Raw genomic sequence first — 27,210 nt, forward strand, 5'->3', positions numbered from 1 at the left:
TTTTGGACCTCTATTCATTTGTTTTATTTGCATATTTTTATTACATGAAACTTCTTGTACAACACATTTGAGAACTCTGGGTTTAGAACAACTTAGACCCTAAGTTTTTGGTCTCAGTTTCCTTTTCCTTTGATAGATCTTTATTCACTGTATGGACAGAGTCACCAAAAAAAGAAAAAAAATCAGTATTTTGTTTTGGTTTGGTGGGCTTTAGCTAAATAGCTCGAAGTGTTTCAGTGGTAATTGTCTTAAGTCTTTTGAATTATCCCTTTTGAAAGAGAGCAGATATTGGGGGGAAAAAAAATCAGGGCCTACCCTGAAAGCCTGTGGCACCAAATGACAGTGTGATTTACTGGAAGGTAGTCTAAAGGGGTGGGATGGGAAGGGACAGGAGAAGAAAAAAAAAAAGAGAGATAGGGAGAGAAGGATGAGAGAGAGAGAGAGGTTGGGAGGAGACAGAGAGAGACAGAGAGAGATTCATTTAACTTCTTAACGCTCTCTGTTAGTCTACTCACTTTGTTCCCATTGCTATCACCAAGTTCAGACAAGGAGAGTCAAGCTCAACTCAAAAAGAGCAGCCGTCTGCCTGGTTTCCCTCTGCCTCTAATTGTGCCTCCCTTGGTTCCATTCTTCACATGGCCACTAGAATGATGATCTCCATTGCAAAGGGCTGGTGAGGTCTATTCCCTGCCTCAATTTCTCATTGTTCACCACATCCCTGCTACTGCCACTCGGCTGAGAAGCATCCAAGGACCAAACTTGATGAGTATCATCGACAAATTCAAGGATCCTGGAGGTGAGGGGTGGGGGTGGTGACCTTTGATTGCCCTGGAGTCTGTAGACTCAGCTCCCTGTGGGAAACCCGGCTCCCAGTGGACACCTTGACTCTCCACATCTCTCTCTGAAGGGATCTGGTGTCCTGAGAATAGTTGGACAGGGTGAGAACTTGGCATCCAAGGAAGAAAGTTGGAGAGGAAATGCCACTTGCTTTTGTTTCTTCCTGGCTCATCTCAAGGTCTTTAAGCAGATATGTGTTCTGCATCATCATTTACAACTGAAATTTCCAGTTTATCTCATTTATAACTATGAGGAAAGTATGGTTCCTGCTGCAAGGTGCTAGCTAAATGCTCTGCCAGGAATATTTAGAACAATCAAGTTATTGTCTGTCAATAGATCACCATGGTTTTCCTAAATGTGTTCACTACATTAAAACATGTACTGCTTGAAACGTCCCACAGGAGAGTGGTCTTTTCCAAGGATGGCTGGTTCCCTCCCTCCACCCCTCCCACCCCTCACATCACAGAACACTTCTGCTCCGCTGTCTGCTTGATTTCAGTGAAGGTGGCCTGGGCTTTTTCTTTTATGGTATCCAAGTCCATGTTCTGGAGATTCTGTATCTGCCCAAGAATAGAATCTTTATCTTCTTCCTCTTCTTGATCTTCATCTACCATTTTCCGGAGATCTTCAGGTAAATCCACATCATCTCCAGCCATCTGGATTTGATTCTCATCCATTTCACTCTATGTGAAAAATAAATAGAGGTAGATAAATAACTCTAAACTTAACTACTAACTCACTAACTAAATAAATTTTAAAAGCAGCAGGAAAAGGTCTGTAGAGAATAAAGGAAGTGAGTGGCACTCTTGGCCTTACAGCAGAGCCTGGTCCTGATGGCAGTTGTGGGGGCTTCTGTAGGGAGGTCCCTCCTTCATGGCACCTTGGGTCGATCAGAACCTTCCAGCATGGTGGTTCTCCAAGTGTGGGCCCTGGACAAGCAGCATTAGCATCATCTATAACCTGCTGGAACTACAAATTCTTGGGCCCCATCCCAGACCCACTGAATCAGGAACTCTGGAGTTGCAGCCCAGCCATCTGGATTTTTTTTTTTTTTTTTTTTTTTTGAGAGGGAGTCTTGCTCTGCCACCCAGGCTGGAGTGCAGTATCTCGATCTCAGCTCACTGCAACCTCTGCCTCCTTGGTTCAAGCGATTCTCCTGCCTCAGCCTCCTTAGTAGCTGGGATTACAAATGTGCACCACCACACTCGGCTAATTTTTTGTATTTTTAGTAGAGACGGGGTTTCACCATGCTGGCCAGGCTGGTCTCAAACTCCTGACCTCAGGTGATCCAACCACCCCGGCCTCCCAAAGTGCTGAAATTACAGGTGTGAGCCACCACTCCCAACTCCATCTGGATTTTTAAGAAGCCCTTTCTCTCTGTGATGCTGATACACACAAAAGCTGGGGCATCACACCCCAACTCTGCCTAAGGGCAGCTTTGCAAGTCTTGCAGACTCTATCAGCCCCATGCCAAGACCCACTCACCTGGTTGACCCCACTCTAGAGGATGAGGTCTCAGTTTATAGTAACTAGACAGTATGCATTAATTCACTCATCACTCCTTAGTGGCAACTTTTGCTTAATCATGGCTCTTTTCCTCCCTTCCACTAGACAGGGAGCCCCTCATAGGCTCTTGCCAGATTCAGCTTTCCACCGTTAGCACCTGGACTGGAGTCTAGCACACAGCACACGTGTATTAAGTGAACCATCAAGGGCATGGCCCCCACTCAGCATACTGGCAGTCTAGCCTTCGGTGTTGCTGATGCTGTCACAAGCGCCTTGCACATTTCATTTTGTGATTCTAGGAGTGTCTGTTCTAGAATTTCTTAATGCATGCTACCTGGTCTTTGAGATTCCTTTATTTTTATTTTTGTTTATTTTTTTTTTTTTAGACAGGGTCTCTCTCTTTCACCCAGGCTGGAGTGCAGTGGTGCAATCTCGGCTCATTGCAGCCTTGGCCTCCTGGGCTCAAGCAATCCTTCCACCTCAGCCTTCCAAGTAGCTGGGACTACAGGGATGCACCACCGTACTCAGCTGAGATTCTTTTACCACTTAGGCTATAGAGCCTCTTGTTCTGTAATGAGAGAGGAGTCTAAAGAAAAATATTTTCTGGGAAAGGTTAACAGTAGCTTACATCCCCAGATGGCTGCTGTCAGATTTTTTGGAGATCAGGTTGTAACATGAGGTGACCTGGGTTTCAGGGAAACAGATTAAAAAGAGTGTCAGAAAAGCTAATGAGAGGAAAGATCTGTGTTAGAGCCACCTGAGTATATTGTGACCAGCCTTTAATTTGTTACCAAAGCTCATGAAAAATCATATTAAAAAATGATGATCTTAGTCAAACAGACTATATTGCTTTAAGAAAGATTTCTGCACCTGGTGACTTCTGAGGTGGAGTTAAAGACAACATCTAAAGGGAGATCTGAATTCTCCCTCTCTGGGTGCTGTGTAGGAATGATCAGCAAGAAACATCAGTTGTCTTTAGGTCCAAACGGCACACCAGGGTAACCTGTAAACTTCATTCTTCATCTGGAAAGTGGGTTGGAAGGACCAGATGGCTGAAGTCTTTTCCAGTTCTAACACTCTGTGGCTCCCATACTTGGAGGGGCTGAAGCCCAGCTGCCTTTCCTCAGGGCTCTCTTCTTTGATTCGGTTCCCTGGGCAGAGTGACACAGGAGTCTGGCTCAAGAAATAGCTTGAGAAGCAGATTTCTGATGCAGGAGGAACCAATGATTTTGGGAAGGAGAGTCCTCACCCAGGCCCTCCTTGGAAAGCCTGGAGGACAGTCCCACTCTGCGCCAAGCCTCCGGAGATAAGTGAAGCCTCTCCCTGCTCTTGGCCAGGGCCTTGGGCCCTCCAAGTGCTTAACGGATTAATTAGTTCCTGGTCAAACTGTTGTGGGATTAATTAGTTAATCCCTAGGGGCTCCCAGCCAATTGCGCATTTCTATTTATTTTTTATTTGCCTTCCCTAGCGGCTGCTTTCCTTGCGGATCGTCTTCTGGGCCTTTTTGCAGGAAGGAGAGGAAAAGCACAAGGTGGCCGACTCATTCTCAGTTCATGCAAATGTGGGACATCTGCCCTCTTTTATGCATCCTGAAATCAAATGCAAGTGATCTGAAAAGACATTCCCGGGAATTCTGGCCCCTTCCCTCATGTTGGTAGTAAGATCCCCAAGCATGTCACCAGGTTTGAACCTGGACAGGGTAACTGCTGTGGGCCTGCAGGGACGGGCAGCTAGAGGGGCTAGAGGAAAGCGAGTCAGCCAGCCAGGAGTATAAAACACTGAACACACTCGCGAGGGCTCACGGGATGGTGCTCGCCTGCCTCCCATTCACAGGGAGACCTCAGCGAGGCCACGCTCTATGGCTCTGCGGTGCTTGAAGAAGCTTTGGGATGGTTTCCTTCTTCAAGGGTGACTCTGAGGTTCATTTTATCCTTGTGCTTCTTGCTCAGGGAAGGGAGAGCAGTGCAATTGTACGTTGCCTTATGGAGAGGATCTTGATTGCCCTAACTTTTATCAAGGTGTTTCTCAAAGTAGTTCTCAAAGTGGGTTCTCCAGGACAACAGCATCAACACCTTTTGGGATTTTGCTAGAGATGCACGTGCTGGGACCCTACTCAGACCCACTGAATCAGAAACTCAGGGCTCAGGCCTTGCAATCTGTGATTTAACAAGTCTTCCAGGTGATTCTGGAGCTTGCTGAAGTTTGAGAACCCCTGCTCTACGTTTCTTGAAGACAAGGGCTGTAACTTACTCATCTTTCTGTCTCATAACCCAGCAAATTTTCTGGCATGTAGACACAGAAAATTAAATGTTTACTGAATAGCCGGGCATGGTGGCTCAAGCCAGTAACCCCAGCTCTTTGGGAAGCTGAGGTGGGGGGATCACCTGAGGTCAGGGGTTCAAGACCAGCATGGCCAACTTGATGAAACCCCGTCTCTACTAAAAATGCAAAAAATTAGCAGGGTGTGGTGGCACACACCTGTAATCCCAGCTACTAGGGAGGCTGAGGCAGGAGAATCACTTGAACCTGGGAGGCAGAGGTCGCCATAAGCCAAGATCACGCCACTGCACTCCAGCCTGAGCAAAAGAGAGAGACTCTGTCTTAACAAATAAATAAATATTTTTAAAAATTAAAATAAATGTTTACTGAATGATTTAATGAACCTATTGTCAGAGAGGATAACAGCCTTATTAATACTTAAATTCGTAGGTCCTCTTTGCTATAAAGAGCTCTGTTTTCATAGTTATCGGTTTATCTTTATAATCCCGTTGGGGAATTGCAGCCTAAATTGCCTGAGTGAGAACATTAGTTCTACCACTTATAGGATGGGTGACCTGGGGCACTTTGTATAGCCTCTTTGAGCTTTATTTCCTTGTCTGTATATGGAGAATTGCATTATTTGCTTTAGAGCTGTGGAAGGTTAATTAGACGGTAACTGAATTATTTAGAATCTGTTAAGCACTCACCCAGTAGTAGCTATTCATAAAAATAATAACCTTCAGAGGTGGGCAGGGGAATTTGCTGTGGGCAATCTGGCACATGGGGTTAGCTCTGTCAGGAGGCTGTGATGTCCTGGCACCTTACCTCTGACCTAGCAATGACTCCTACCTTCACCTAAAGGCTTGGTTTTTCTAACAAGCCAGGCTTAGTCATTTCCTCTTTAGCACTAGACTCTCTACTCTAGGAGAAAGCTACCTAGCGAGCCCTAGCTCCCCTTACCTCTTGTCAGGCCCGCCCCTAATTTTTGTGGGTGGCAGAACATAAGTGCTGATGGAAGTTCCTGGCTCACAACCTGGCCCTCTTTTTTTCCAGTTCCTGGTGCCAGCCCTCACTGGGAAGGGCCTTGGGACCTTGGGTGCATGGCCTGTACCCCACTCCTCAGGCCTAGTCTGCCTGGCCACTCTCAGGAGCACAGATTTGCATCGGAGGCCTGAGAATGCTCTGGAATGCACTTAGGCAGGGCATTTGGGGTCCTAAGCAGCTTGAGCGTGGTCTACAAGAGGGGTGTGGGCTCTGCCTGGGGTAGGCCCTTTGGCCCACAGACTCTTCACTCCATGTGAAAGAGTGTGGCTAGAAGAGAGACCAAGAGAGCCCTCTAAAACATGGGCCCCAGGGCAGTGGCCTTAGATGTCCAGGTCCAAAGGCAGCAATGGGTGTAGTCAATGGCTGTGGTCAGAGAGTCCTGCACTCACCATTGATCTAGAAGTACAAGGCTACTGGCCCTCCACCGGAGCATGGCTGCTTCCGGAGATGATTCTAGTCTTGAAGCCAATTACTCTGGGCTGCAGCCTGTGCCATGGACATCTTATGACTAAAGGTAGGACAACCAGACAAGGCCATTGAGTGGCTAGAGGAGAAAATGATGCCCTCTGGAACCAAATGTGGGCCTGTAGCCTCATTAGCTCTGGATCCTAACTAATTGAGCTAGCCCTAGACCTAGAACTGGCTAAGTATTCAAGTGTCTCCTTTGTAAAAAGTTGTAGCCTGTCCAAACCATTTTCTGGTGGAGGCAGCCTAGGAGAATGAAAGATTGTGGGATTTGGAGTTAGACATGGGTTCGAGTCCCAGATCTGCCATTCACCAATGCATGACCTTGGGAAAGTCAACTTATGTTTCTGATGTCCAGTGGAAGGGCCACTTAGAGGACTGTTGAGCAGATTGAATGAGACATGCTGTAAAACAGCCTCGCAAGCATCTAAGCTCTGGACAAATGGTAGCGGTGGTTATGAATATTTTAGAGGAAAGAGGGCAGCTCAGTGTCAAGATCCCTGCTGAAAGGATCCCTGGGATAAAGCAGGCATGGACAGTGATAGAGACAGTGGGAGAGTATCGGCCCTTAAGAGAAAGATCCAGGACACAGCAAGCAATTAAGAAGCATAAATGGGATTTATACAGTGGACACAGCAGCCTTGTTTCCTCTCTTCCTAATGAACCACCCTGCTGACAGGACCTTGTCTGCAATTCAAACAATGAATGTCTTGTCCACACGTTCTGCTGCCCATTGACAAATCTTGGGTTGGGGAGACCAGGAATATTTGGACACAGTTCACACTTCAAGGAAAAGAAGTAATGCCTCATTACAACCCCCAAATACAAGTGCAGTTACAGCCAATGTGAATCAGCATCACTACAGGCCGGAAGCAGCTCCAGGGAGGGAGGGAAGGCTCAAGGATGAGAACCGTGTCATGAATGAATGAATGAGTGAGCCAGCACATAATTAGGGGACTTAGAGGCTATACTTTGTTCTTAGAGGCTCTGTTTCAGAGATCTTCTCATTTCTAGAAATCTTATCAATTTGGGATATTGTTTAATGCAGTTAAGAGCTAATTATTTTTATGCTAGCTGATGAGAATCCGTTTTAATCTCTTGTTTTTAACCAGACTTATTATCTTTAAGGCCAGTGCTGAATACCTCATTATTTAAATAGCTCCATATCCTACCATTGTCATTTCCTGTGACTGATGCCTGACCTTTCACCAAAGGATAAACGTGACCCTGGATTTCAAGACTTACTACTTCCTAGACCTGGATAAACTGGTCTTCTCTTTTACCAAACTTGAGATACCATCATAAATTATCTTAGATGGTTATGTCTTCAAAAAGCTGAGCATTCTCCTCTTGTCAGAGTCTAGTTAGCTAAGCATGGTGTATAAGCAAATACCAGTGTGATTGATATTAGGTAGATTTGATTTTGTTTTTGGTTTATTCACTTATTGTTGTCCACAGGATACCAAAAGCTGGAAGAATGGATTTCTTTCACATGGAGGAGTTCATGTAGTGTGAGACTGACATAATTGTGAGGATCACGGACTTGAGAAGTCAGGTACTTGTCTGCATAAACCACTCTCACTGTCCTAGTTATGAGTGAGGCTGCTGCCCTCAGAAGCTAGTGTGTGGCTGGTGTGGAGGCCCTGGGCTGGGGCATGCTGGCTGCTCCTTCTGCTGTGTCCCGCTGCTGCTCTTCCCTCTTTAGCTACTTAAAGAGCCTTCAGCACCCCTAGAGTAGGACAGATGGTGTGGATTTGTCTTCTTGAAGAATAGGCATCAGTTTTCAGTTTGATTGAAAGTGTGCATGCGTCGGGAGCTACATGGAATGAGAATTTCTAGATACCAGCTGTGCACATCTCATACCTCTTTCCCTTATGAAGACATTCCATAGGGACTCAAGAAGCTTCCGGAGGCCGCATATCCAAGCCTCTCATTTACAGATGAGGAAAGTGAGGTCTTGAGAGGTAAAGATTCTTGCAAAAATGTCATTCTGCTTTTTAGGGGATGAGAACCTAGCACAGCTGCCAGAAGGGTCTAGCAAGAAAACATGGCCTGTGGGCTCAGAATGTCTCGTGGTAGAATCCTGCTCTGCCATTTACTGGCTGTGTGACCTTAGAAAGTCACTTTCCCTCTCTGAGCCGGAGTTCTCATCTGTAAAGGCGAAGTGATATCTACCTACCTTACAGGGCACTTGTGAAGATGACGTGAGAAAGCTGGTGAGGCCAAGCAACACGTCTTGAAATCCTGCTTCACTAGTGTCCAATGACTGCTTCCCATCCCCATGCTCCCTGTAGACGTGTAGTCCATTGCTCTTTCAAGGACATGAGTAGGAGGAGCAAACCGAACTGGGGCAGGGTGAGGAGGGGAAGGAAGAGATGGCGGCTGCTGGGGCCTCTGATGGCCTCCCCGCCGCCTGGCCACCAGAAGCAGCTGCTCAGAAAGCAGGAGGTTTCGGTGTCTCAGACCCTGCTGGGCAGCCCCAAGAGCTCCTAATCTGAAGCGGTCTGGCAAAGGAAGGTTCACACAATCATGTTTGTCATTTTTTTTAAGAGGCAAATTTTAAATTCAACTGTAATGGAGCTTTCAATGTGACACATTTAAAGAAAACTCTGTTAAGTTTCTCCTATATGCATCTTTATTCGAAATGAATAGTGCCCTTAATACGGCAGACAAACACCAGGTGTAACTAAATCATATAGCTCAGCAGGGGTCACAACATTATTTTTCAATGACTAACCTAGATTGACAATTCTGTTAATAGGATTAGGGTTCATTGTGGAACTGTTTTCTCTTATTAATTTAGCTTGACTTACATATACATTTTAAATTGGCCATGGAGAGGAACACATTTGCTTTTAGAAAGAATCCTGTAGCTTTATTTAAAACATATTGCTTCCTCTACTTGAAGAAATATGGTGTTTTAATTATAAAACAAGGAAACCTTTGTGTTTTATACAAAACTACAATGTCCAATCTGGACTAGTTCTTTTCATAAAATTGTATTTTAATGTAACTGTAATGGCGGGTAAATTCTTTCTGCTGTTTTGACACTTTGTTCTTTGGGCGTTTTATTTTATTTTATTGAGATGGAGTCTCACTCTGCTGCCAGGCTGGAGTGCAGTGGCACAATCTCGTCTCACTGTAACCTCCAACTCCCTGGTTCAAGTGATTCTCCTGCCTCAGCCTCCCGAAAAGCTAGGATTACAGACACGCACCACCACGCCCAGCTAATTTTTGTATTTTCAGTAGAACAGGGTTTTACCATGTTGGCCAGGATAGTCTTGATCTCCTGACCTCGTGATCCGCCCACCTCGGCTTCCCAAAGTGCTGGGATTACAGGCGTCAGCCACTGCGCCCGGCCGGGCATTTTTCTTTCTTTTCTTTTTCCCCAATAACATCCATTTACTCAGCAATCAGTGTGTGTGTGAGTGTGTGTGTGTGTGTGTGTGTGCTCACAATTGTCTATACCTCAGGCACTGTGCTAGGCACTGAGCACAGAGATTTAAAATTCGGCCCCTTTTTTAAAGGAGCACACAGTAGGTGCAGATATTTAGGGTCATAAGATGATGTAGGAGACATGGACTCAAGATATATGGGGACATGGAGGAGGATGACCCAATCCAGAATAAGGTAGGGGGAGGGAAATCATGGAAGGCCCTGGAAGAAGTGGCGCTGACCAGAGTCTTACAGAAAGGAAAGGCCACAGGGAGCAGGGAACGGAGCATGAGGAATCACTAGTCCAGGCAAGGAGTGTAGCAAGAGGTGAGGCTGGAGAGACAGGAGCCATATCATGGCATACAGGACAAGGAGTTCGGATTTTATTCTAAAAGACATAGTGGCCTTAAACAAAACAAAACAGAAAAGAAACAGGATCAGATTTGCATTTTAGAAACCTCAGTATTGAGGGTGACAAGACTCCAAGTAGAAAAGCTATGGTGAATTGAGAACTATTCAGGAGTGAATTAAGATGACTTGGAGATTTACTGGATGTGCAGCTGGAGCAGGGAGGGAAGAGGCAATGGTGACATCTGGTAGCCAGCCTGGGAGATGATGGGCTTGTCGGGAGAGCTACCCATGGAAGTGGAGCCTATAGGAGGAACAGGTTTAGGGGGAGAATGAGCAAGGGAGTTTTGGATATGAGCTGGTTCTACCTGTGAAGTGTCTAAGTAAAGGTAGCTGCAGTTGTGAAATTTCGGGAGAAGATGTGGTCTGGAGGTATAGATTTGAGAATCATCCACATGTAGGCAGTAGCAAAAAGCAATGGCAAGGTGCAGCCCTCAAGGACAATGTGCAGGCTCGAGTGAGAAGAAGAGCCAGCCAAGGGGGCACCCTGGAATATCCTACAACTTGGAGGCAGACAGAGAAGGATAACACATGAAGAAGAAGCAGTACAAGAACAAGAACCAGAGGGTGATGTCTGCAAGCTGAGGAGAGGGCCTTAAGGAAGAAGCGATCACTAGTGCTAGAAGAAACAAAGAGGCCCCAAGAGAAATTAAGGGAACCACTTACTGTATTCAGACAGACACTGAACATCTGGAAGAAGAAGGTTTCAGCAGAGCAGTGAGAACTAGTCATTTAAGGGAAGACACCTAAAAAGCCATGTTTACTCAGAAAGTACTGTTTCCTTGTTTTAGATGGGAGAGATTTGACCTCCTTTATTAAGGAGAGGCCAATCAAGAAGGAGAAACTGAAGATACAGGATCTGGAATAATTAGTGGTGTGCGATCCAAATCTAACGTGAGCATCATGGATGACTTTAGGCATTTTAAGTCCTCTGATGACCTATAATTTGACAACTAGAGGAAATCGACATAATCTGGATGTGTACATGAACATTATAATGACTGGTATAGATACATATACATATACATACTTACTGCAGATGACTGCAATTTGATTACTGCACTTATTTAATTACTTATCTGATTACCGAAATTAACAATGGTCACCAAAAGACATTGGTATAGCAAATAGTATTGTCACTAACAATAAACTTGAGACCCAAGACCTTTTATTGTTTATCTAGAGGGCTATGGCTTATGTTGCTCCTTTTCAAAGAGTCTACATTTGCTTTTCCCTGCCAGCAATAGAGTGAAACTCTTTTTCAGAGGAAACACCAGCCAAATAATTTCTTTAGAAAATACAGTTCTAATTCCAAAATGTGACATAGTTATCCTCATTAGACCTGACAGCTCCCGGGAAGACATTTTCTCAAATCTGCTCCCCGTCGGGCCTTGGTCAGGGGAAGGGTCTAGGACTGAATCCTGCTGTTATGTAACTGCTGTGGCGGTGACCCTGGGGAATTGTGAATGAGGCACCCAGGGGGTCATCCCTCATTAGCTGGAGGACGTGTTAAATTCGTCCAATTCCCTGTGGGCTGTTAATACTATTACTATGAATGCTTACCCAATATGGGCTTTAGAAGATGGCACAGGCTAAGTATTCTGCAAACCTGGCAGGGAGGGGACGGTTATTAGGAGCCCGCTAGAGTCCCAGTGACCCCTGCTTTCTGTCTTGTGCTGTTTTCTTTGTCAGACAGTCTGTTCAGTTCTAAAGTCTACCACCAGGAATCTGATGCCCAGTTTAGAGGGATATGAGGAGAAGGGGGCATGAAAAAGTCCTGGATGTAGAGTAAGGAAGCTTGAGTCTCCATTTGTCACAGCAAGCTTTGTGACCTTTGGCACGTCCCTACATTTACATGATCCTATGGTTATGTATTGAATGCACACATATGGTATGTGCTTTCTGGATGTAAAAAAATAAGTTTATTGAAAAGAGAAACAGCACTCAGACACTGGTGTCAAGGAGCCAAAGTATTGTGGTCATCCAGGAACCTGAACCTGTTCTAGGAAAAGAACTTAGAGGGTTGGAGGGAAGTGACAGTTGGCATGTTCCTCAGATGACCTCGGAAGCCAAGCCCCAAAGAGGGGGCTCATAAGGACTTGGGAATCCGTTGCTCTGTTTCCCTCCGAATACAGCAGTTCTTTTGGTTCAGCCCTCAGTCAGCCCTCCCTTGGCCGCAGTAAGAGCCAGCACTGGCAGGCCTGCCTCTCCTCTCCAGCCTTGGGCTTCTCAATCACATATCCTAGTGACGCAGATGGGCACTGTCTGGCCTTCCAGGGTCTCCTTGCTCCTTAATGAAGCATCTAGGAGACAAAACCCTACACCTCGAATCCCCACTGTGTTTTTCTGATGGCTTTTTTTTGTTTGTTTGAGATGGAGTCTTGCTCTGTCGCCCAGGCTGGAGTGCAGTGGCCCAATCTTGGCTCATTGCAGCCTCTGCCTCCCGGGTTCCAGCAATTCTCCTGCCTCAGCCTCCTGGGTAGCTGGGATTACAGGGGCCCGCCACCACGCCCGGCTAATTTTTTTTTGTATTTTTAGTAGAGACGGGGTTTCACCATGTTGGCCAGGCTGGTTTTGAACTCTTGACCTCAGGTGATCCACCCGCCTCGGCCTCTCAATGTGCTGGGATTACAGGCGTGAGCCACCGCGCCCGGCCTCTCTCTAAGGATGGCTTTCTAAAGGTTCCATTACGGAGATTCCTCTACGTAATCAGAGACAGACTTTAGATACGTACAGTTCAATAACAACCAGCAGCTAAGCCACTGGGTAAGTTGGCTGAATTCAGTATTAGAATAAAAAGCATGGCACTGGAGGCCTGGGGCATGATTCTGCCCCCCATAAGCTTCATTTATTCAGTCATCTCCTCTCAAGGCTGAAGATTCCAATTCCTTCAGCCCGCCCTCGATTGCTGTCGTTTCAGAATCTCTCTGCAGCCTGGTCACTGCGAAGACAGCGGAAACTCGGCTGTTTGCGAGCTCCCTCTCCGGTTATGCCATGGGAGGATGGAAAACGCACTATCTCTGGTCCTTAATAACAAAATAATAAGACTTTTTTTCCTTTTCTTCCTTTCTTTGTTGTTGTTTTGTTTTCCCCCCATCCCATCCAATGACCTATCAATAATTTTTTTTTTCTTTTTTTTTTTTTTTTAAGTCGCCTCTAGAAATTGGCTTCTGCCCCTCCCTGGTCCTGCCACCACCCGCAGCCCGGGTTCCGCCTCCCGCGGGTGCCAGTGGCCGAGGCGCTAGGAACACCAGGGGGCGCCGGCGTCGAGGATTCGGGGCCCGCGCTGGCGACCGCTGCGCCCTCCTCGCTCCAGCCAGGATCTGGCTTGGATGGGAGCGGCTGTTCTGCATAGCCTGGGCAGACGTCAGCCTGGGAAACGTGTCTGTCCCCCTCAGCCTCTTTTTCGCCACATGGGCCATCGAAGGGTCCCTGTACCCAGAGCCTCGTCAGTGGGGGGACGCGGGCGGGAGGGTAACGTGCGACAAGTGACAGCGCGGGAGGCAGAGGAGGCTCCCAAGGGTGGGGCTGGTTTGTAAGTGCAAAGTGTTGCACTGGGGTAGGGGAAGTTAGTCACAGCTGGTGATAACTGGACTAAGTGGAATACGATCCAGCTGATTTTTTAAATTTTTAAATTTTAGTTTTTAAACTGCTCCTTGCCGAGCAGGGCTAACTCATAGGCAGTCTGCCCAGAGTAGCCGATTTTTCTTATCATATAGTTTGTTTAGGTGCTATTTTTATAGCTAGCTACACGAGATTAGAATTTCCATGTGCTTTACAAAAAGCAGGCAATTTGTATTGGTAGTATCTTCCATACCATTGGCACAGTTTTGAATCATTGCGTGTAGAATACATTGTTACAAATGCAACCAAATATAAAAACGCCCTTGGAGGAGGGGGTCCCCACCTGGAAGTAAACTGCAGTGAATGATGGTGTGTACAATGTTCTCAAGTGAAATTCTTATCTGTTTGTTTGGATTATATTTGGAATTTAGACAGCTACTTGCAGATCTAGGGTCAAACCGTTAGACAACACAGGAGAAATAATGTGCTCCCATTTTTTTAAGCCACGTGGAATTCAAAACTGCCCTAAAATTTTGGGGAACAGCTCAAATATTAAGAGTAGAATGAGGCCGGGCGCAGTGGCTCACGCCTATAATCCCGGCACTTTGGGAGGCCGAGGTGGGCAGATCACAAGGTCAGGAGATCGAGACCATCCTGGCTAACACGGTGAAACCCCGTCTCTACTAAAAATACAAAAAATTAGCCGGGTGTGGTGGCGGGAGCCTATAGTCCCAGCTACTCGGAAGGCTGAGGCAGGAGAATGGTGTGAACCCAGGAGGCGGAGCTTGCAGTGAGTGGAGATCGTGCCACTGCACTCCAGCCTGGGCAACAGAGTGAGACTCTGTCTCAAAAAAAAAAAAAAAAAAAGAGTAGAAAGAACAAATGCCTTGAAAGGGGGAGCTCTGTTGAAGTCCTTTTGTGAACAAGCTGCTCTTTTTCATGGTTGTGGGGCCTGAGTTCCAGTCCCAAGTCTGTCACAGGAGATGTGGCTTATTGCAAAGCTACTTAACCCTCCTGGGCTGCAGTTTCCTCAGGTGTAAAATGATGCAGTGGTATGAGATTATTCGATGAGCTTTATGTTCTCTTTCATGGTGTATGAGAAAATCAGGTGGAGTCTCAAATACATTATGCATTTGAAACAGCTATAGAAAAGGGGATATATGAACATCAGTAAGCCATGCAATGAAAGACACTGGTGGGCTCTACTGTTAATTTATCAACATCCTTCATGTCGGTCCCTCTCCCTAGCTGGCTTTAGAGAGCAGTAGCCTATGCAGGTATAGCTACAATCATTCTCCCGGGAGGACCTGGATTTGTGCATTTCATGGCTATCATTTTTTCCTCTTTCCATAGTTTCTGTTGGAAAGGCTTTTGTTTCAAAGGATACCCTGGCACAGAGATTTAAGAATTATTTTTCTCTGAAGAGTACTTAAACCTTACTGCTAAGCCTAAAGGTGTTCACCCCTGAGGATCTGGAAGTCAGCAAGACTGCTGATTTACCATTAGTGGAGAAAAAGATAAAAGGCTTGGGGCCTTGAGGCTCAGGAACCTCCATTGTTGCATTGATTACACACCTAAGGACTGGCGGTCCTCAAGACCCCTGGTTGTTATTATCAGGAAATAAGACTTTTGTGCCCAGAGATCATAATGTCAATAATAAGAGCGCTATTGTCAGGCGCTGTACTAGGTCCTTTATAATACATTATCTCAGACAAAGATCCTATGAAGTTAGGTACTTCAGCCCTCATTTTATAGATGAGGATACTGAGGCTTAGTTTTTTTTTTCTATTGCTGCTGCATAAATTAAGAGACTCAGATATTTTTAAAAACCGTGTGATATTGCATCACAGAGCTACAACTGAACCCCAATTCTCCCTAGATCCCTACAGAAGAATAACAGTTATCAAAAATAAATCTTTAAAAAGTCCTACCATTCTGGACGATGCACACCCAGCCAGTCGTGTGTGTGTGTGTGTGTGTGAAATTTCTGCTTCATCCCAACGAGACTGATGATGCTTTAATCAGATGGCCCAAGAGCAGAGGCCAGGGGCTTCAGTGCAGTAGCATGAATCCGACTCAATCTTCCTGTCTAGGGGGAGGCCACATTGCTAAGGTGAGCCAGTGACATCCAGGGAGTTTCAGGAAATTCACCAGACAATGAAAGTGGAAAGGACAGTGTTTAGAAGTGCTTCACTCTTCCAAAATGCAAACACAGTGAGGAAAAGTTATTAAACCTGAATGGGGGGTGGGGGTAGGAAAAGCAAGGCATTCTTTTCCAAGTTCATTGGTTGTGAATGAAATGAGCTTACATTTTATTGTGGGTTTTCCTTCCCTTATTAAGAACAGAACCCAGGTTCCTTGGGCACCCTAGAGATCAACTTCTACCATATTTAAGTCTTTGGTGATTTCATCAGTGACCTTGCATAGACAGTGGACTCTCCCTTGTCTAGTGCTTGTAGTTATTAAAATCAGCTTTTTCTGGGATCTGCTGGGGATCCACGGAAGGAATTGGTTTAGCAGCACTTTCTAAACCACCCAGACTCAGAGATGGCTCTCATACTTGGGATTATGCCCTTTGGAGGGATCTTTTACTTCGGCTTCTCCAGATGGAAGATGTTCTTTAAGGGATGGTGCGTCTTTGGAATATGAAATTGAATAACCAGCTCAGAGGGTGAAGGTGGAGTCATTTAGTCAGTTGGACAGGTAGTGAAGGTGGAGTCAGGTGGTATGAGTCAGAGTAGCAAAGTGATGGGCCCTCTGTCACTACTGGATGCAAGCCCTGGAATAGTACCTCCAAGATGTGTTCCACAACATGTCAATGCATTCCCTTCCCACCAGGAGACCAACGACTCACTCAACCACAGCCTACAGCAGTCACCCTCAGCCAGTGCTGAGATGCATAAGATGGTGCTAGGTGATGACTGTCACTACTACACTATTCCCCAAACCAGCAAGCGATGGTTCCTTTTAAATAGAGGTGGAATATCATAGAAATCAGGACCGTGGTTTCTACCTTTCCTGGCTGTCTGGCCCATGGCAGGAGGGTACCTACTTTCTTCATGCCTGTGTTTCCTCTATCGTAAGACAGAGATGATAATAGAACCTAAATGACTTAATACATGCCAAGGTACCATACCTGGTACCTAGAAAGAGCTCAACCGATGTGAGCTATGTATTGTCCTTGTTGTGTATTTACATGGAGAAGTTCTAGAACCTTTAGATAAGTTTATGTTAAAATGTCATCTATAGGTATTAACTCCAGTTTTTTTTTTAGCAACAGTGGAAGTTCATAAAGGTTAAGTTAAAAACTGGAATCAAGTTTTTATGAACTCCTAGTTCAGTGCTCTTTTCACTATATCAAACACTTCAGTTATGATTAGGATATATGTATATATATATCCTGAATATATATATATCCACATGATCCTTTGTGGATAATCAAGCATGACTTCCCATTTTTCATTAATTAAGAAATGATTAGATGTTTCCAGAGTGTCTTACCTTTGGGAGCCTATATTTTTCTCTGAGATGAACTCTGAGGCATGCCCTTTCTGCCTTTTTCTGTGTAAACGCAGCATCTCTTTCCATCCTAAAAGTTAAAGAATAAAGGATCAGAAGGATACAGAGAGCTAAGGACATTCCTGCCCATGCTCAGAGGAGCCAGACACCGGGTTACACCTTCTGAGATGCCACTGCTGGCAGACACTTGGGAAATATGGGATTTTTTTCCTAGGTCCCCAAACGTCTGCCTCTCTTTTTGTTACTCTACTGTCATAACTTTCAGTACATACCTCTAAGTACCAAAGACAATTTTGTCCTAGGAATCTCTGTATGATGCGAACCAGGAGATTTTTCCTAACGTGGTTTTCCATGGACTATTCAGCCAAGGACCATGAGCCTCAGAATCACCTGGTGCACTCATGACAAATGCAGCTTCCTGGGCCTGATCCTAGCCCTGCTGCATCAGAATCTCTGGGTGCAGGGGAGGGGAAGCTACATTTTTAGCAAGCTCCCCAAGTGATTCTTATGCAAACTAAAATAGGGCCACAGTGTCCAGAACCAGGCAGTTCTTGGAAGACCATTGGTGTTGGGGGATATAATATAAACCTGTCTCCCTTCATTGTTACTTTCTGCAGACCCCAATTTAGGCATGGTGTTTTCTTCCCAGTTTGGAAGCAGGTAGCCCCAAACAAGGCAGGGTATGTTTCCAGAATGTCAGACTGGGGTCCTGCTGTGTGAATGATCTAATTGGACTCATGGTGATGCTGGTTTGAAATGGACATTCTTGCTAATGATTATTCAGACAAAAGCAGACACCTTTGGGGATGTCTGCAAAGCTCACAAGCACCACCACCCATCCCTGCTGCCCACAGAAGTGCTTTATTGGTAGCTGAATTTATATACATGGCCCTGCCCTCCGGCTATATTTGGTTAGAACAAGCTCAGTAAATGAAATCTCTTTGAAAATTTGGGATTGGTACTAAGAATGACAGATAATTGCAGTGTGACTGGCAAAATAACAGATGAACTTGGTAGCCATTGGCTGTCATTTTCCACTAACCTTGTAGTCTGGCTGCTGAGGAAGAATAAAACAGCCATGTCCAGGTAGAAGCAATAGTAAGAGATGGGGAAAGAGTGCTGGTGGCCTCTCAACAGCTTCCTGCTTCCTGGTTTAGGCCCACGTGGGGCCTGATGGGAATTCTACTTGTGGATCTGGTGAACTATCTTTGCATAAAGCATTATCTACTTAAAACAAATCCCCTGTTTTCATTTTCAGGTGAAAACTGGTTTCTATGTCTTGACTCCAAGTTTGTAAATAATCTTAACCATTATACAAAAAAACTGAGTGTTAAGGAAGGAGCTGCAGCAAATGATCAGGTTAAACTGATCAAAGGCCCTGGGCTCAGGTGCCCTCTGAACTCATTTCCATCCACAGAATGTCAGGTCTGGAACGGGCATGAGAGAACATCAAGTTCAACCTTCTAGTTTTGGAGAGGGACATCGAATAAAGTGACCTGTCCAGGAGATTAGCGACCTGCGGCATGGACAAGCAGCAGACCTTTTCTCCCCGTGTTTTACTGTAAAAACTTCCAAACACACAGAAAAGTTGAAAGAATTTTGATATAAAATCCATCTAGATTCTACAATTTGCATCTCATTGTACTTTTTTTTTTTTATCACATCTATTCCTCTCTTTATCCACATTTTACTTTTTTGATACATTTAAAGGTTGCAGAAATCAGTAACATTTCCCCCAAACTCTTCAATATGCATGTCATTAACTAGGGTGACATGTTTGTTTATAGTTTCTCTTTTCTTTTTGTGAAGAAAAATTTGTATCCAATGCAATGCACAAACCTCTTAAGCACACCATTCAATGATTCCCCAAAAAGCACACACCTGTGTAACCCAAAACCCTCTCAAGATAGAAAACATTACTCTCACCTGGGAAAATTCCCTCATCCCCATTCCTGATCAAGGCCTACCCCCTAGCCCTAGAGGCAACCACCACGCCTTTTCTACCATAGGTTGGTTTTGCCTGTTCTAGAACTTCCTAAAATGGAACGATATACAGTTCATCTTTGTGTAAGGCTTCTTTCACTCAGCATAAAATACTTTTGAGATTTAACCTTGTTTTTTTATGTACTAGTAGCTGGTTCCTTTTTATTGCTGAGTAGTAAGTATTCCATTGTTTGCGCAAATACAATCACCGTTTGTCTAGTCATTTTTCTGTTAATGAACACCTGAATTGTTCCCCATTTGGGGCGACAGTAAGTAAAGCTGCTATGAATATGGTTCTAGCTTTTTTTGTGGACATCTATTTTAATTTCTACTAGGTAAATCACTAGGCATGGAATTTGCTGGGTTCTAGGGTAACTTACTGGGATACATTTAGTTTTATAAGAAACAGCAAGACCTTTCTCCAAAATGGTCATACTAGTTTATGTCTCAACAATTGAAACAAGAGTTCTAGTGGTTTCACATTTTGGCCAATATTTAATATTTTTTGTCTTTTTGATTTTAGCCATACTGGTATTTATGGAGTGCTACTTTACTGTGATTTTAATTTTTTCCATTTCCAAGACAACTAATGATATTAAGCAGCTTTTCATGTAATTTCAAGTAATATTTTCATGTACTAATTGGCCATGTGTCTATCTTTCTGTAGTATTTGTTCAAATCTTTTGCCCGTTTTTTTTTGCTTTTATTATTGAGTTATAGGAGTTCTTCATATTTCCTAGATCCCAGTCCTTTGTCAGATATATTTTCCAAATATATCCTCTCAGTCTGGCTTGCCCATTTATTTTCTTAATGGCATCTTTTAACGTATAAAAGTTTTTAACTTAGAGTTGAATTTATCATTTAATAATTTTATGGTCATTGATATGGTCATTGCCAATCTGGGTCATGATACAGAAACCTTCATCTACTTTCAAGTTGCAAAGATAATCTCCTACTTTTTTTTCTAAAAGCTTTATAATTTTGGCCTTTATGTTTACGTGTATGATGCATGACAAATTAATTTCTGTGTATAGTGTTAAGTAGGGGTCAAAGTTCAATGTTTTTCGGTTGTTTAGCACCATTTGTTGAAAAGACTTTCCGTTCCTGGTCTGATTATTTTGGCGCCTTTGTTGAAAATCAAATAACTATAAACCCCATTGATCGATTTGTTGATACTAATGCCATGCAGAGTTAGATTCCAGTCCTCCAGAGCCAGTCTACAAATCACACAGAAAAACTGGTTGCTCTGTTTATAGTCACATGCAGCTAGCTAGTCTCCCCCCACCAAGTAAAGTGTAAATTCCTGCAGAATAAAACCCATCTCTTCCATTTCAGTACATTCTTCACAATGTTATGCTCATACTAGAGGTCCAAACAATTACTGAATAAAACAAAGGTCAGAGTCAAGTTACAAATGGTATTGTAGAAACTGTTGAAGCATAACTATGGCAAAGAAGCATTTTAATATAATTGAAAAAATGGAGGGATAAACAGACTATTGTTTTATTTCCTTTCCAGATAGTCTATTTATGTTTAGACCTCTTTCAGTACTAATGTTACCAGTGGCGCGTGCGCGCGCGCACACACACACACACACACACACACATTGAACACAGAAGGAAAATAAAAATGAATGTGCATTATTAAATAGAGTGCATTGCTAAATAGTTTTTTATTTATAATTCATATAGTCAATCTCCCCACTTCCTAAAATGATGAGGATGGGTTTAGGAGGCTTTTATTTGCTAACATTGATTTTAATTATTATATATACTAAACTGTTTGTAGCTCTCTCTGCGTTTATCTTGTGATGAATTATTTTTAATGCCTACTGCGTATTGCATTCTAGGTGGTGAAATTCTTGAAAACTCAAACAATGGACTGAAAGTCATCCCTCTTTATCATAGGGAAGCCAAATGCCCCATTGTCCTGACACTATTTCTTAAATTGAGTGACTACATAAATTTATAATATTCTCATACACATGCAAAAAGCTGAGTAGCTGACAACTCAGTCTACTGATTGACTGTATGATTTGGCCATTTTGAGCTTTGATCTGTCCAGATATAAAATTAAGGGAAACTAGGACATTAGTTAATCAAATAGATGCCTTATCTGCAATCGGATCTGCTGCTTGAACATATTAAGCGATATTTTGCGTGCTCACAACTGTGGTCTACGTTTCTGTTTTCATTAGCCTACTTGATCTGAGAATGTTTGATACTGATTTTTGTCTTCTATTCTTCATTTCACAGTACTTATTTTGCTTTTAAGCTTTTTGTTCTTTTGCATGCCATAGGTAAAATCAGCCAATATTCAAGGAATGCTGCTTCTTTTGCCCAAGTCTTAGCACCATAATTTTTGCTAGTTGCACTGAATTTTTTTAAAAACCAACTTTAAGTTACTGCAGAGCCAAGCATAATGTATTCTAGGTAGTTTATAAGCCATGATTTCTTTCAGAAAAATACAATAGACAAGTTTTCCACTAAATGTAGTCTTTGTACTTTCTTTGTTTCCTCCAGGTCATTAACCTTTTCACCTATAATCATCTTAGCGATAGGATTTAGGCAACTATTATGTAATGAATCATTAGCAAAAGAGTCCTGGTGGCAAAAAAGAAATACTTTTCTTTTGAAACATATGATAAACATTTAACCTCTAGATTGATGTTTCATTTCTTAACTGATTAATAAAAGAATCTTAATTCTACCTTAAACATTTAAAAATTACACAGAGTTACATTTATTTATTACAGAATCAGTCTTCAAGTGGTGAAAAGTTGTTGGTGATATTCACATTCTATAATACCCAACTAAAATGTTGCTTATATTTTATATTTTATTTTTGTTATATTTTATATAGCCAAGAGAATGCCTTTATTTTTTGGAGGAAGGTGGCTGAAGTATTTAGGGGTGAAGTACATGACATCTGTAATTTACTTTAAAAACTATTATCTACCATCTATCTATTTAATCTATAAGCAAATGTAGCAAACTGTAAGCTGCTGATTTTATGTCATAGGTATGTATGGGTATTCATCTTACTATTCTACTTTTCTGTATGTTTAGAATTTCCATATTAAACAGTCCACAAATCTATTCATAGTCTCTGATGAGCCAAGTCTTATGACATAATTGTCATGTTATGCTTCCTGGGGTTTTTTTTTTTTTCTCACATGCAAGATCAAAGAAGCTGCACTCTATGTTCTTTTAGGCCCTTTTCTAGGTATAAGGTCTGAATTCTTACAATTTGAAGACTTTCTACTTGCTAAGAGGGTGAAGTTTAGAAAGAATGTAAAGATAGTTAAACCTACCATTTTTCATCTAAATAATTAAATTGAGGTCAATCAAAACATGCCTGGACCAGAAAGTGTTAAGCTGCTTTAAGAACAACATATAGATTCATTTATTATTGTTCATTTCCATTCATACATGTAGAACATAGAACATAGTAGCTGCTGATGTTACGGAACTGTTTACTTTAGAAGAACAACCTTTCCTTGGGTTAGAGGTAAACGACAAAAGGAAAGGCATCTTAAAAAGCAAAGAGAAATAAACTGGAGAACTGAAGAAGGTATGGCCGGAATGAATTTCCTTTGCTTTTTAAGGGAAATGAAGTAGCATGTACTCACTTCTCCTCAATCATTTGCTTTTGATATTCCTCATACTCCTCTCTAGTCATCCCTTGAGCTGCTGCAGGATCAGATGCACCTCCTTCTTCTTTATTTTCTTCAGACCCACCACCAAATCCTAAATTCTTTACCTGGTTACTTATCATACTTTTCATAAGGAAAGCCATTTTCTCTTCCCCAGAAAAATAAAACCAAAATTCAGACAAAAGCTGAAAAAAAAAAAATCCAAACAAACCCAAGAGAAAACCTCCAAATATTCTCAATGACAGCAATACATTTAAGAGCAAAGGACTTTGCACAGCCTCATCTATTCAAGGGCATACTGATAGAGAAGAGTGGTTTGTCAGCCGTAAGCTGGATTAAAGTGGTGAACTCCTTAGAATATAGAGGCAGATGGTTCAGATTACTGAAGCATACAATCAGAGGCAACTGCCTACCTTCTGAATTAATACACTTAGCTAATTTCACAGGAAAAAGAAATCTCCACATCATCTACCCTTTCCCTACCCCTTTCTAAATTTTTAATTATAAGCACAGCAGGGCTTCATCAAGAGTCCTGTTTCAATTAAATTAATCAGAGCTGACTGATTATATAGCTGTTGTGGAATTTCCAAATTCCAGCCCTTGAGCAAAACATCCTGTTGAAAAACTGAGTCCAATGAGACTCAAAACCCAGAATGCTTCATTAAGCAAAAATAATCCTTTTGATCCATCATTTTATCTCATTGGACTTTAAGTACTATGCAAGGATTTGCTTTTTAGTTTGCTTGAATTCGGTTTGCTTCAATAGTTACTGTGTCCCGCACATAAATACACAACTGACAAATGCAAAGACCCAGACAGCAGGTCCTTGGTTTACATCTGGAAGATTATCTTAGCCTTCTCCTGCATGGAAATATTACTTGTCTACATGGAAATGATGTGCTTGACACTTCAAGGCTCTGATCCAGAAGGTAAGACCATTATGTGAGTCAAATCATCAATATGTAAGGGGTCACCATTTTTCTCTTGCATAAAGAGTGCACCTCCTGGGTGTTCTATTTAAGCTCACTGGTGTACTTGCATGAAACTGACAATGTTTTGTATCCCACCAGATTCTCTATGGCTGTGGTTTTCTTCAGGTCAAGGGAAGAATTGAGTATGGCTAAGACTTTAATCTTCACTAGTATCTTTCTAATTAAAGCACACCAAAGAGGGTGGGGTGGGAAGGAAGAGATGTAATCCATTGTTATTTTATCTGAAGGCATGAGTCCTCTCAGAAAACAGGTGATTATCTCTCTGATCATATAGAATTATATAATCTGGATTCTTGCGTAAAATGCGTGCTTTATATATTTTATCATCTGCTTTCCCTTTTAGTAATCTATTTTAAAATGCTGCTTAAATGGTCTCAATATGAAAAGCTAAAAAAGATAATTTAGGGTGAAATATAAGCTGTACTCAGGGCTTCGAGGAGAATGTACATCAATATTGAGCTCCACTTTCACTTTTACATGGGTTGCTTGGAACTTAACACGTTCCCACCATTATCTCTAAATTACCATTTATAATAAACTACATTGCATGTCCATTGAGGACATTGACAACTAATTAATGTTGTCTCATAGAACTTTTCAAACTATAAAATAAAAGCCACAGCCTTGTGTTTCTGTCTGTTCTGTCTACATTTTATTATAAGTAATTATTTAGATTTATTATAAAATCTATTCTAAAAATTCCATTGTATGAGGAATTAGGAAATATTAATGGTGAGGGTGTCAATTCTAAACTCCAGCACTCATGTGTAAAGGAGTTTCTCCCTGTGCAGTCCTTTTCTGAATGTATGTTTGTGTGGAGGGGGTAGGAAGAGGGAGTGTCACGCATTATGGGGACTCTTCAGTGGTAGCTTCAGCAGGGTGGCCATGGAAGGTCTCCTGAGAGTGCTTTATGAAATCAAATATCTTATTATTTCCTCAACAGGTAATTCCATTGAGAATGAGGTCATGACTTAAAAAACTTTTTACTCCTTGATTTATTACAATGGCCTTTGGACATCCAGGAACTACTAGCTGATGTGTAGGTTTTTTTTTTTTTTTTTTGGAGATAGCCTCACTCTGTTGCGCAAGCTGTGGTGCAGTGGCAGGATCTCAGCTCTCTGCAACCTCTGCCTCCTGGGTTCAAGCGATTCTCCTGCCTCAGTCTCCCGAGTAGCTAGGATTACAGGCATGCGCCACCATGCCTGGCTACGTTTTTGTATTTTTGGTAGAGACAGGGTTTTGCCATATTGGCCAGGCTGGTCTTGAACTCCTGACCTCAAGCGATCTGCCTGCCTTAGTTTCTCAAAGTGCTGGGATTATAAGTGTGAGCCACCAAGCCTGGCTGTAGAATCTTGTAGAAATGGTGGTAGAATCTTCCGTTCCTTCAGAAAGGGGAAATGAATGCCCTGGATTCATGAATGGGACCTCTAGGTGTCCCCATCCCATGGCTCCCTACTGTCCTTGCATAGAATCCCCACTCCTTGCTGCAAGATTGCCCACTGCCTAGCTGCCAGCCTCCTCAGCCACACTCCCTTTGCTCATTCTAATCACATTCATGTCCTTGTTGTCCCTTAAACCAAGATTGCTCCCACCTATGTCCTCGTGGAACCTCCCGGCCTGTATTGCTCTTCCACATCTCTAGGTGGCTCACCCTTACTTAATTCAGGTTTCCGTTCTCATTCACCTTCTTAGAGGGATTTCCCTGACCATCCTAAGATACCCTGCCTCCACTACCCCACCTTTTAATCCTCTATCGTACTCTATTTTTCTTCATAGCACTGCACTCTAGCTGAAAGTATATTTTCATTGATTTAGTTGTTTCCTTTCCATCTACTCCACTGGAATGTAAGCTCCATAAGAGAGATCAGTGCAATTTTGTTCACCTTTGCATCCCCATCTCTGAGAATCATGCTTGGCACATAGTAGGTGATCAATAAGAATCTTGGGGGGAAACAATGAATGAATGATTGCCACTAGGCCTAATGGCTTATTTTTGAGCAATTCGCTTTCAATGGAAGGAATCAAGATACTACATCGGATGATGGAGGCATTTGGAGAGTTATCTTCAGGCAAAAGTGAGACAGGAGAATAGGGTCTGGGGGCAGGGAACCTAAGGCCAATTCATGCTGACTTCCTAGAACTAAATTAAAAGGAAAACCCCAACTTTCCACACCTAAGTAACAAAAGGACTAGAAGCTACCTCCTTACTCCCTTTGCAACTTCCGGCCCCCACCCCCACCCCCACCAACTTTTTCTACATGGCAGATGGAAAATTCAAAGTATCTCTGATTGGTTGCTTTCTGCAACCCATCAGACATTTGCATAGAAGTGTAACTTTGTAACTTCACTTCAGCCTCTAATTGGTTGCTTTCCACAACCAATCAGATGCTTGCATAGAGTGTAAACTTTGTAACTTCACTTCAGTCTCTGATTGGCTGCTGTCTGCAACCAATCAGACTGACTGCAGGCCACTACTTCATTTACATAGGGTGTACACCAAGTAACCAATGGGAAACCTCTAGAGGCTATTTAAACCCCAGAAAATTCTGCAAAGGGGCTCTTGAGCCCCTATGCTGGGGCCACTTCCAGTCTGTGGAGTGTACTTTTGTTTTCCATAAATTTCTGCTTTTGTTGCTTCATTCTTTCCTTGCTTTGTTTGTGCTTTTTGTCTAATTCCTTGTTCAAAATGCCAAGAACCTGGACACCCTCCACCAATAACAGAAGTAGCATCTTAGTGCTTACAAATCCACCTTATAGTGGTTGCTGCCTTCTTTGCCAGCTCCCAGGATGAAGACTACTTGCCATAGTTTTTTAAAATCATGCCTCATTCTGATTTAATGGATCACCTTTGTAAACACAGATTCGTTGTGGCCTACTCAACTTGAAAATTTTGATGGTATCTGACCCAAAGAATTTACTAAAGAAGCAATAATCCCATTATTGGAATTAAATTTTAGAAAGATATCACATTCAAACACCATAATTCAATTTCGGTCCTTCACCTGGGATTTTTCTTTTCACATCAAATACCGAATTTTGCTCCTGTAATTAAAATTGGCTAGTGGTATCATTTCTTTTTTGACCTTCCCCAAGGAAATCATGGTGATTAGGTTGTCCTGTCTCAGTTGTTATATCCTCTTAGCAGGTGACACAACAACATTTCAGGGGTAGCCATGCAGCTAAACCTTTGTGCCCATGAAGGTCAGCAGAACTGAAGAAAAAAAAGGTCACCAAGTGCCAAGGCATGTGTCATCACACTTGGCTAATTGGCTAAGTGTAGAAATGATCTAAAGATGAGATTCACTGGGATTAATTTTCAACCTCTATTTTAACTGGGAAAAAAGAGGTAATATAAAAAGAGGAAAAAGTCTTGGGAAATAGAAGGACCATTATGGAAACCACAAAGGAAATTAAACACGTAGTCCTAATCCTAATAACTGCCTACTGGAGACATTTTAGTGGTTTGTGTTTTACCTAATAGAGTGTCATGTACATCATAGACGCTTAATACATGTTTAATGAACTGTATTGAAATGCCAGGCC

At 42.8% G+C, this 27,210-nt stretch overlaps 1 protein-coding gene across 1 annotated transcript; it reads right to left on the reverse strand.

Moving 5' to 3' along the window:
• On the reverse strand, positions 1-23,007 carry CPLX4 (complexin 4). The gene is made up of 3 exons (XM_002828255.3): positions 22,652-23,007; positions 17,020-17,107; positions 1-1,520 (listed from the first exon to the last, which is right to left on the reverse strand). The coding sequence occupies exons 1-3, from the start codon at positions 22,816-22,818 to the stop codon at positions 1,293-1,295; spliced, it is 483 nt and encodes a 160-aa protein (XP_002828301.1). The 5' UTR covers positions 22,819-23,007; the 3' UTR covers positions 1-1,292.
• Positions 23,008-27,210: the final 4,203 nt, after the last annotated feature.

This window comes from Pongo abelii, chromosome 17 (genome assembly GCF_028885655.2).
Source record: "Pongo abelii isolate AG06213 chromosome 17, NHGRI_mPonAbe1-v2.0_pri, whole genome shotgun sequence".
In the NCBI taxonomy this organism is placed as follows: domain Eukaryota; kingdom Metazoa; phylum Chordata; class Mammalia; order Primates; family Hominidae; genus Pongo; species Pongo abelii.

Excerpts from the sequence above, each read along its gene's own strand:
- CPLX4 (XM_002828255.3), bottom strand. The coding sequence starts at position 22,818 with ATGGCTTTCCTTATGAAAAGTATGATAAGTAACCAGGTAAAGAATTTA. Across the intron at positions 17,108-22,651 it reads AAGCAAATGATTGAGGAGAA|GATGGAAAGAGATGCTGCGT; the intron begins GTGAGTACATGC and ends TTTAACTTTTAG. Across the intron at positions 1,521-17,019 it reads AAAAATATAGGCTCCCAAAG|AGTGAAATGGATGAGAATCA; the intron begins GTAAGACACTCT and ends TTTTTCACATAG.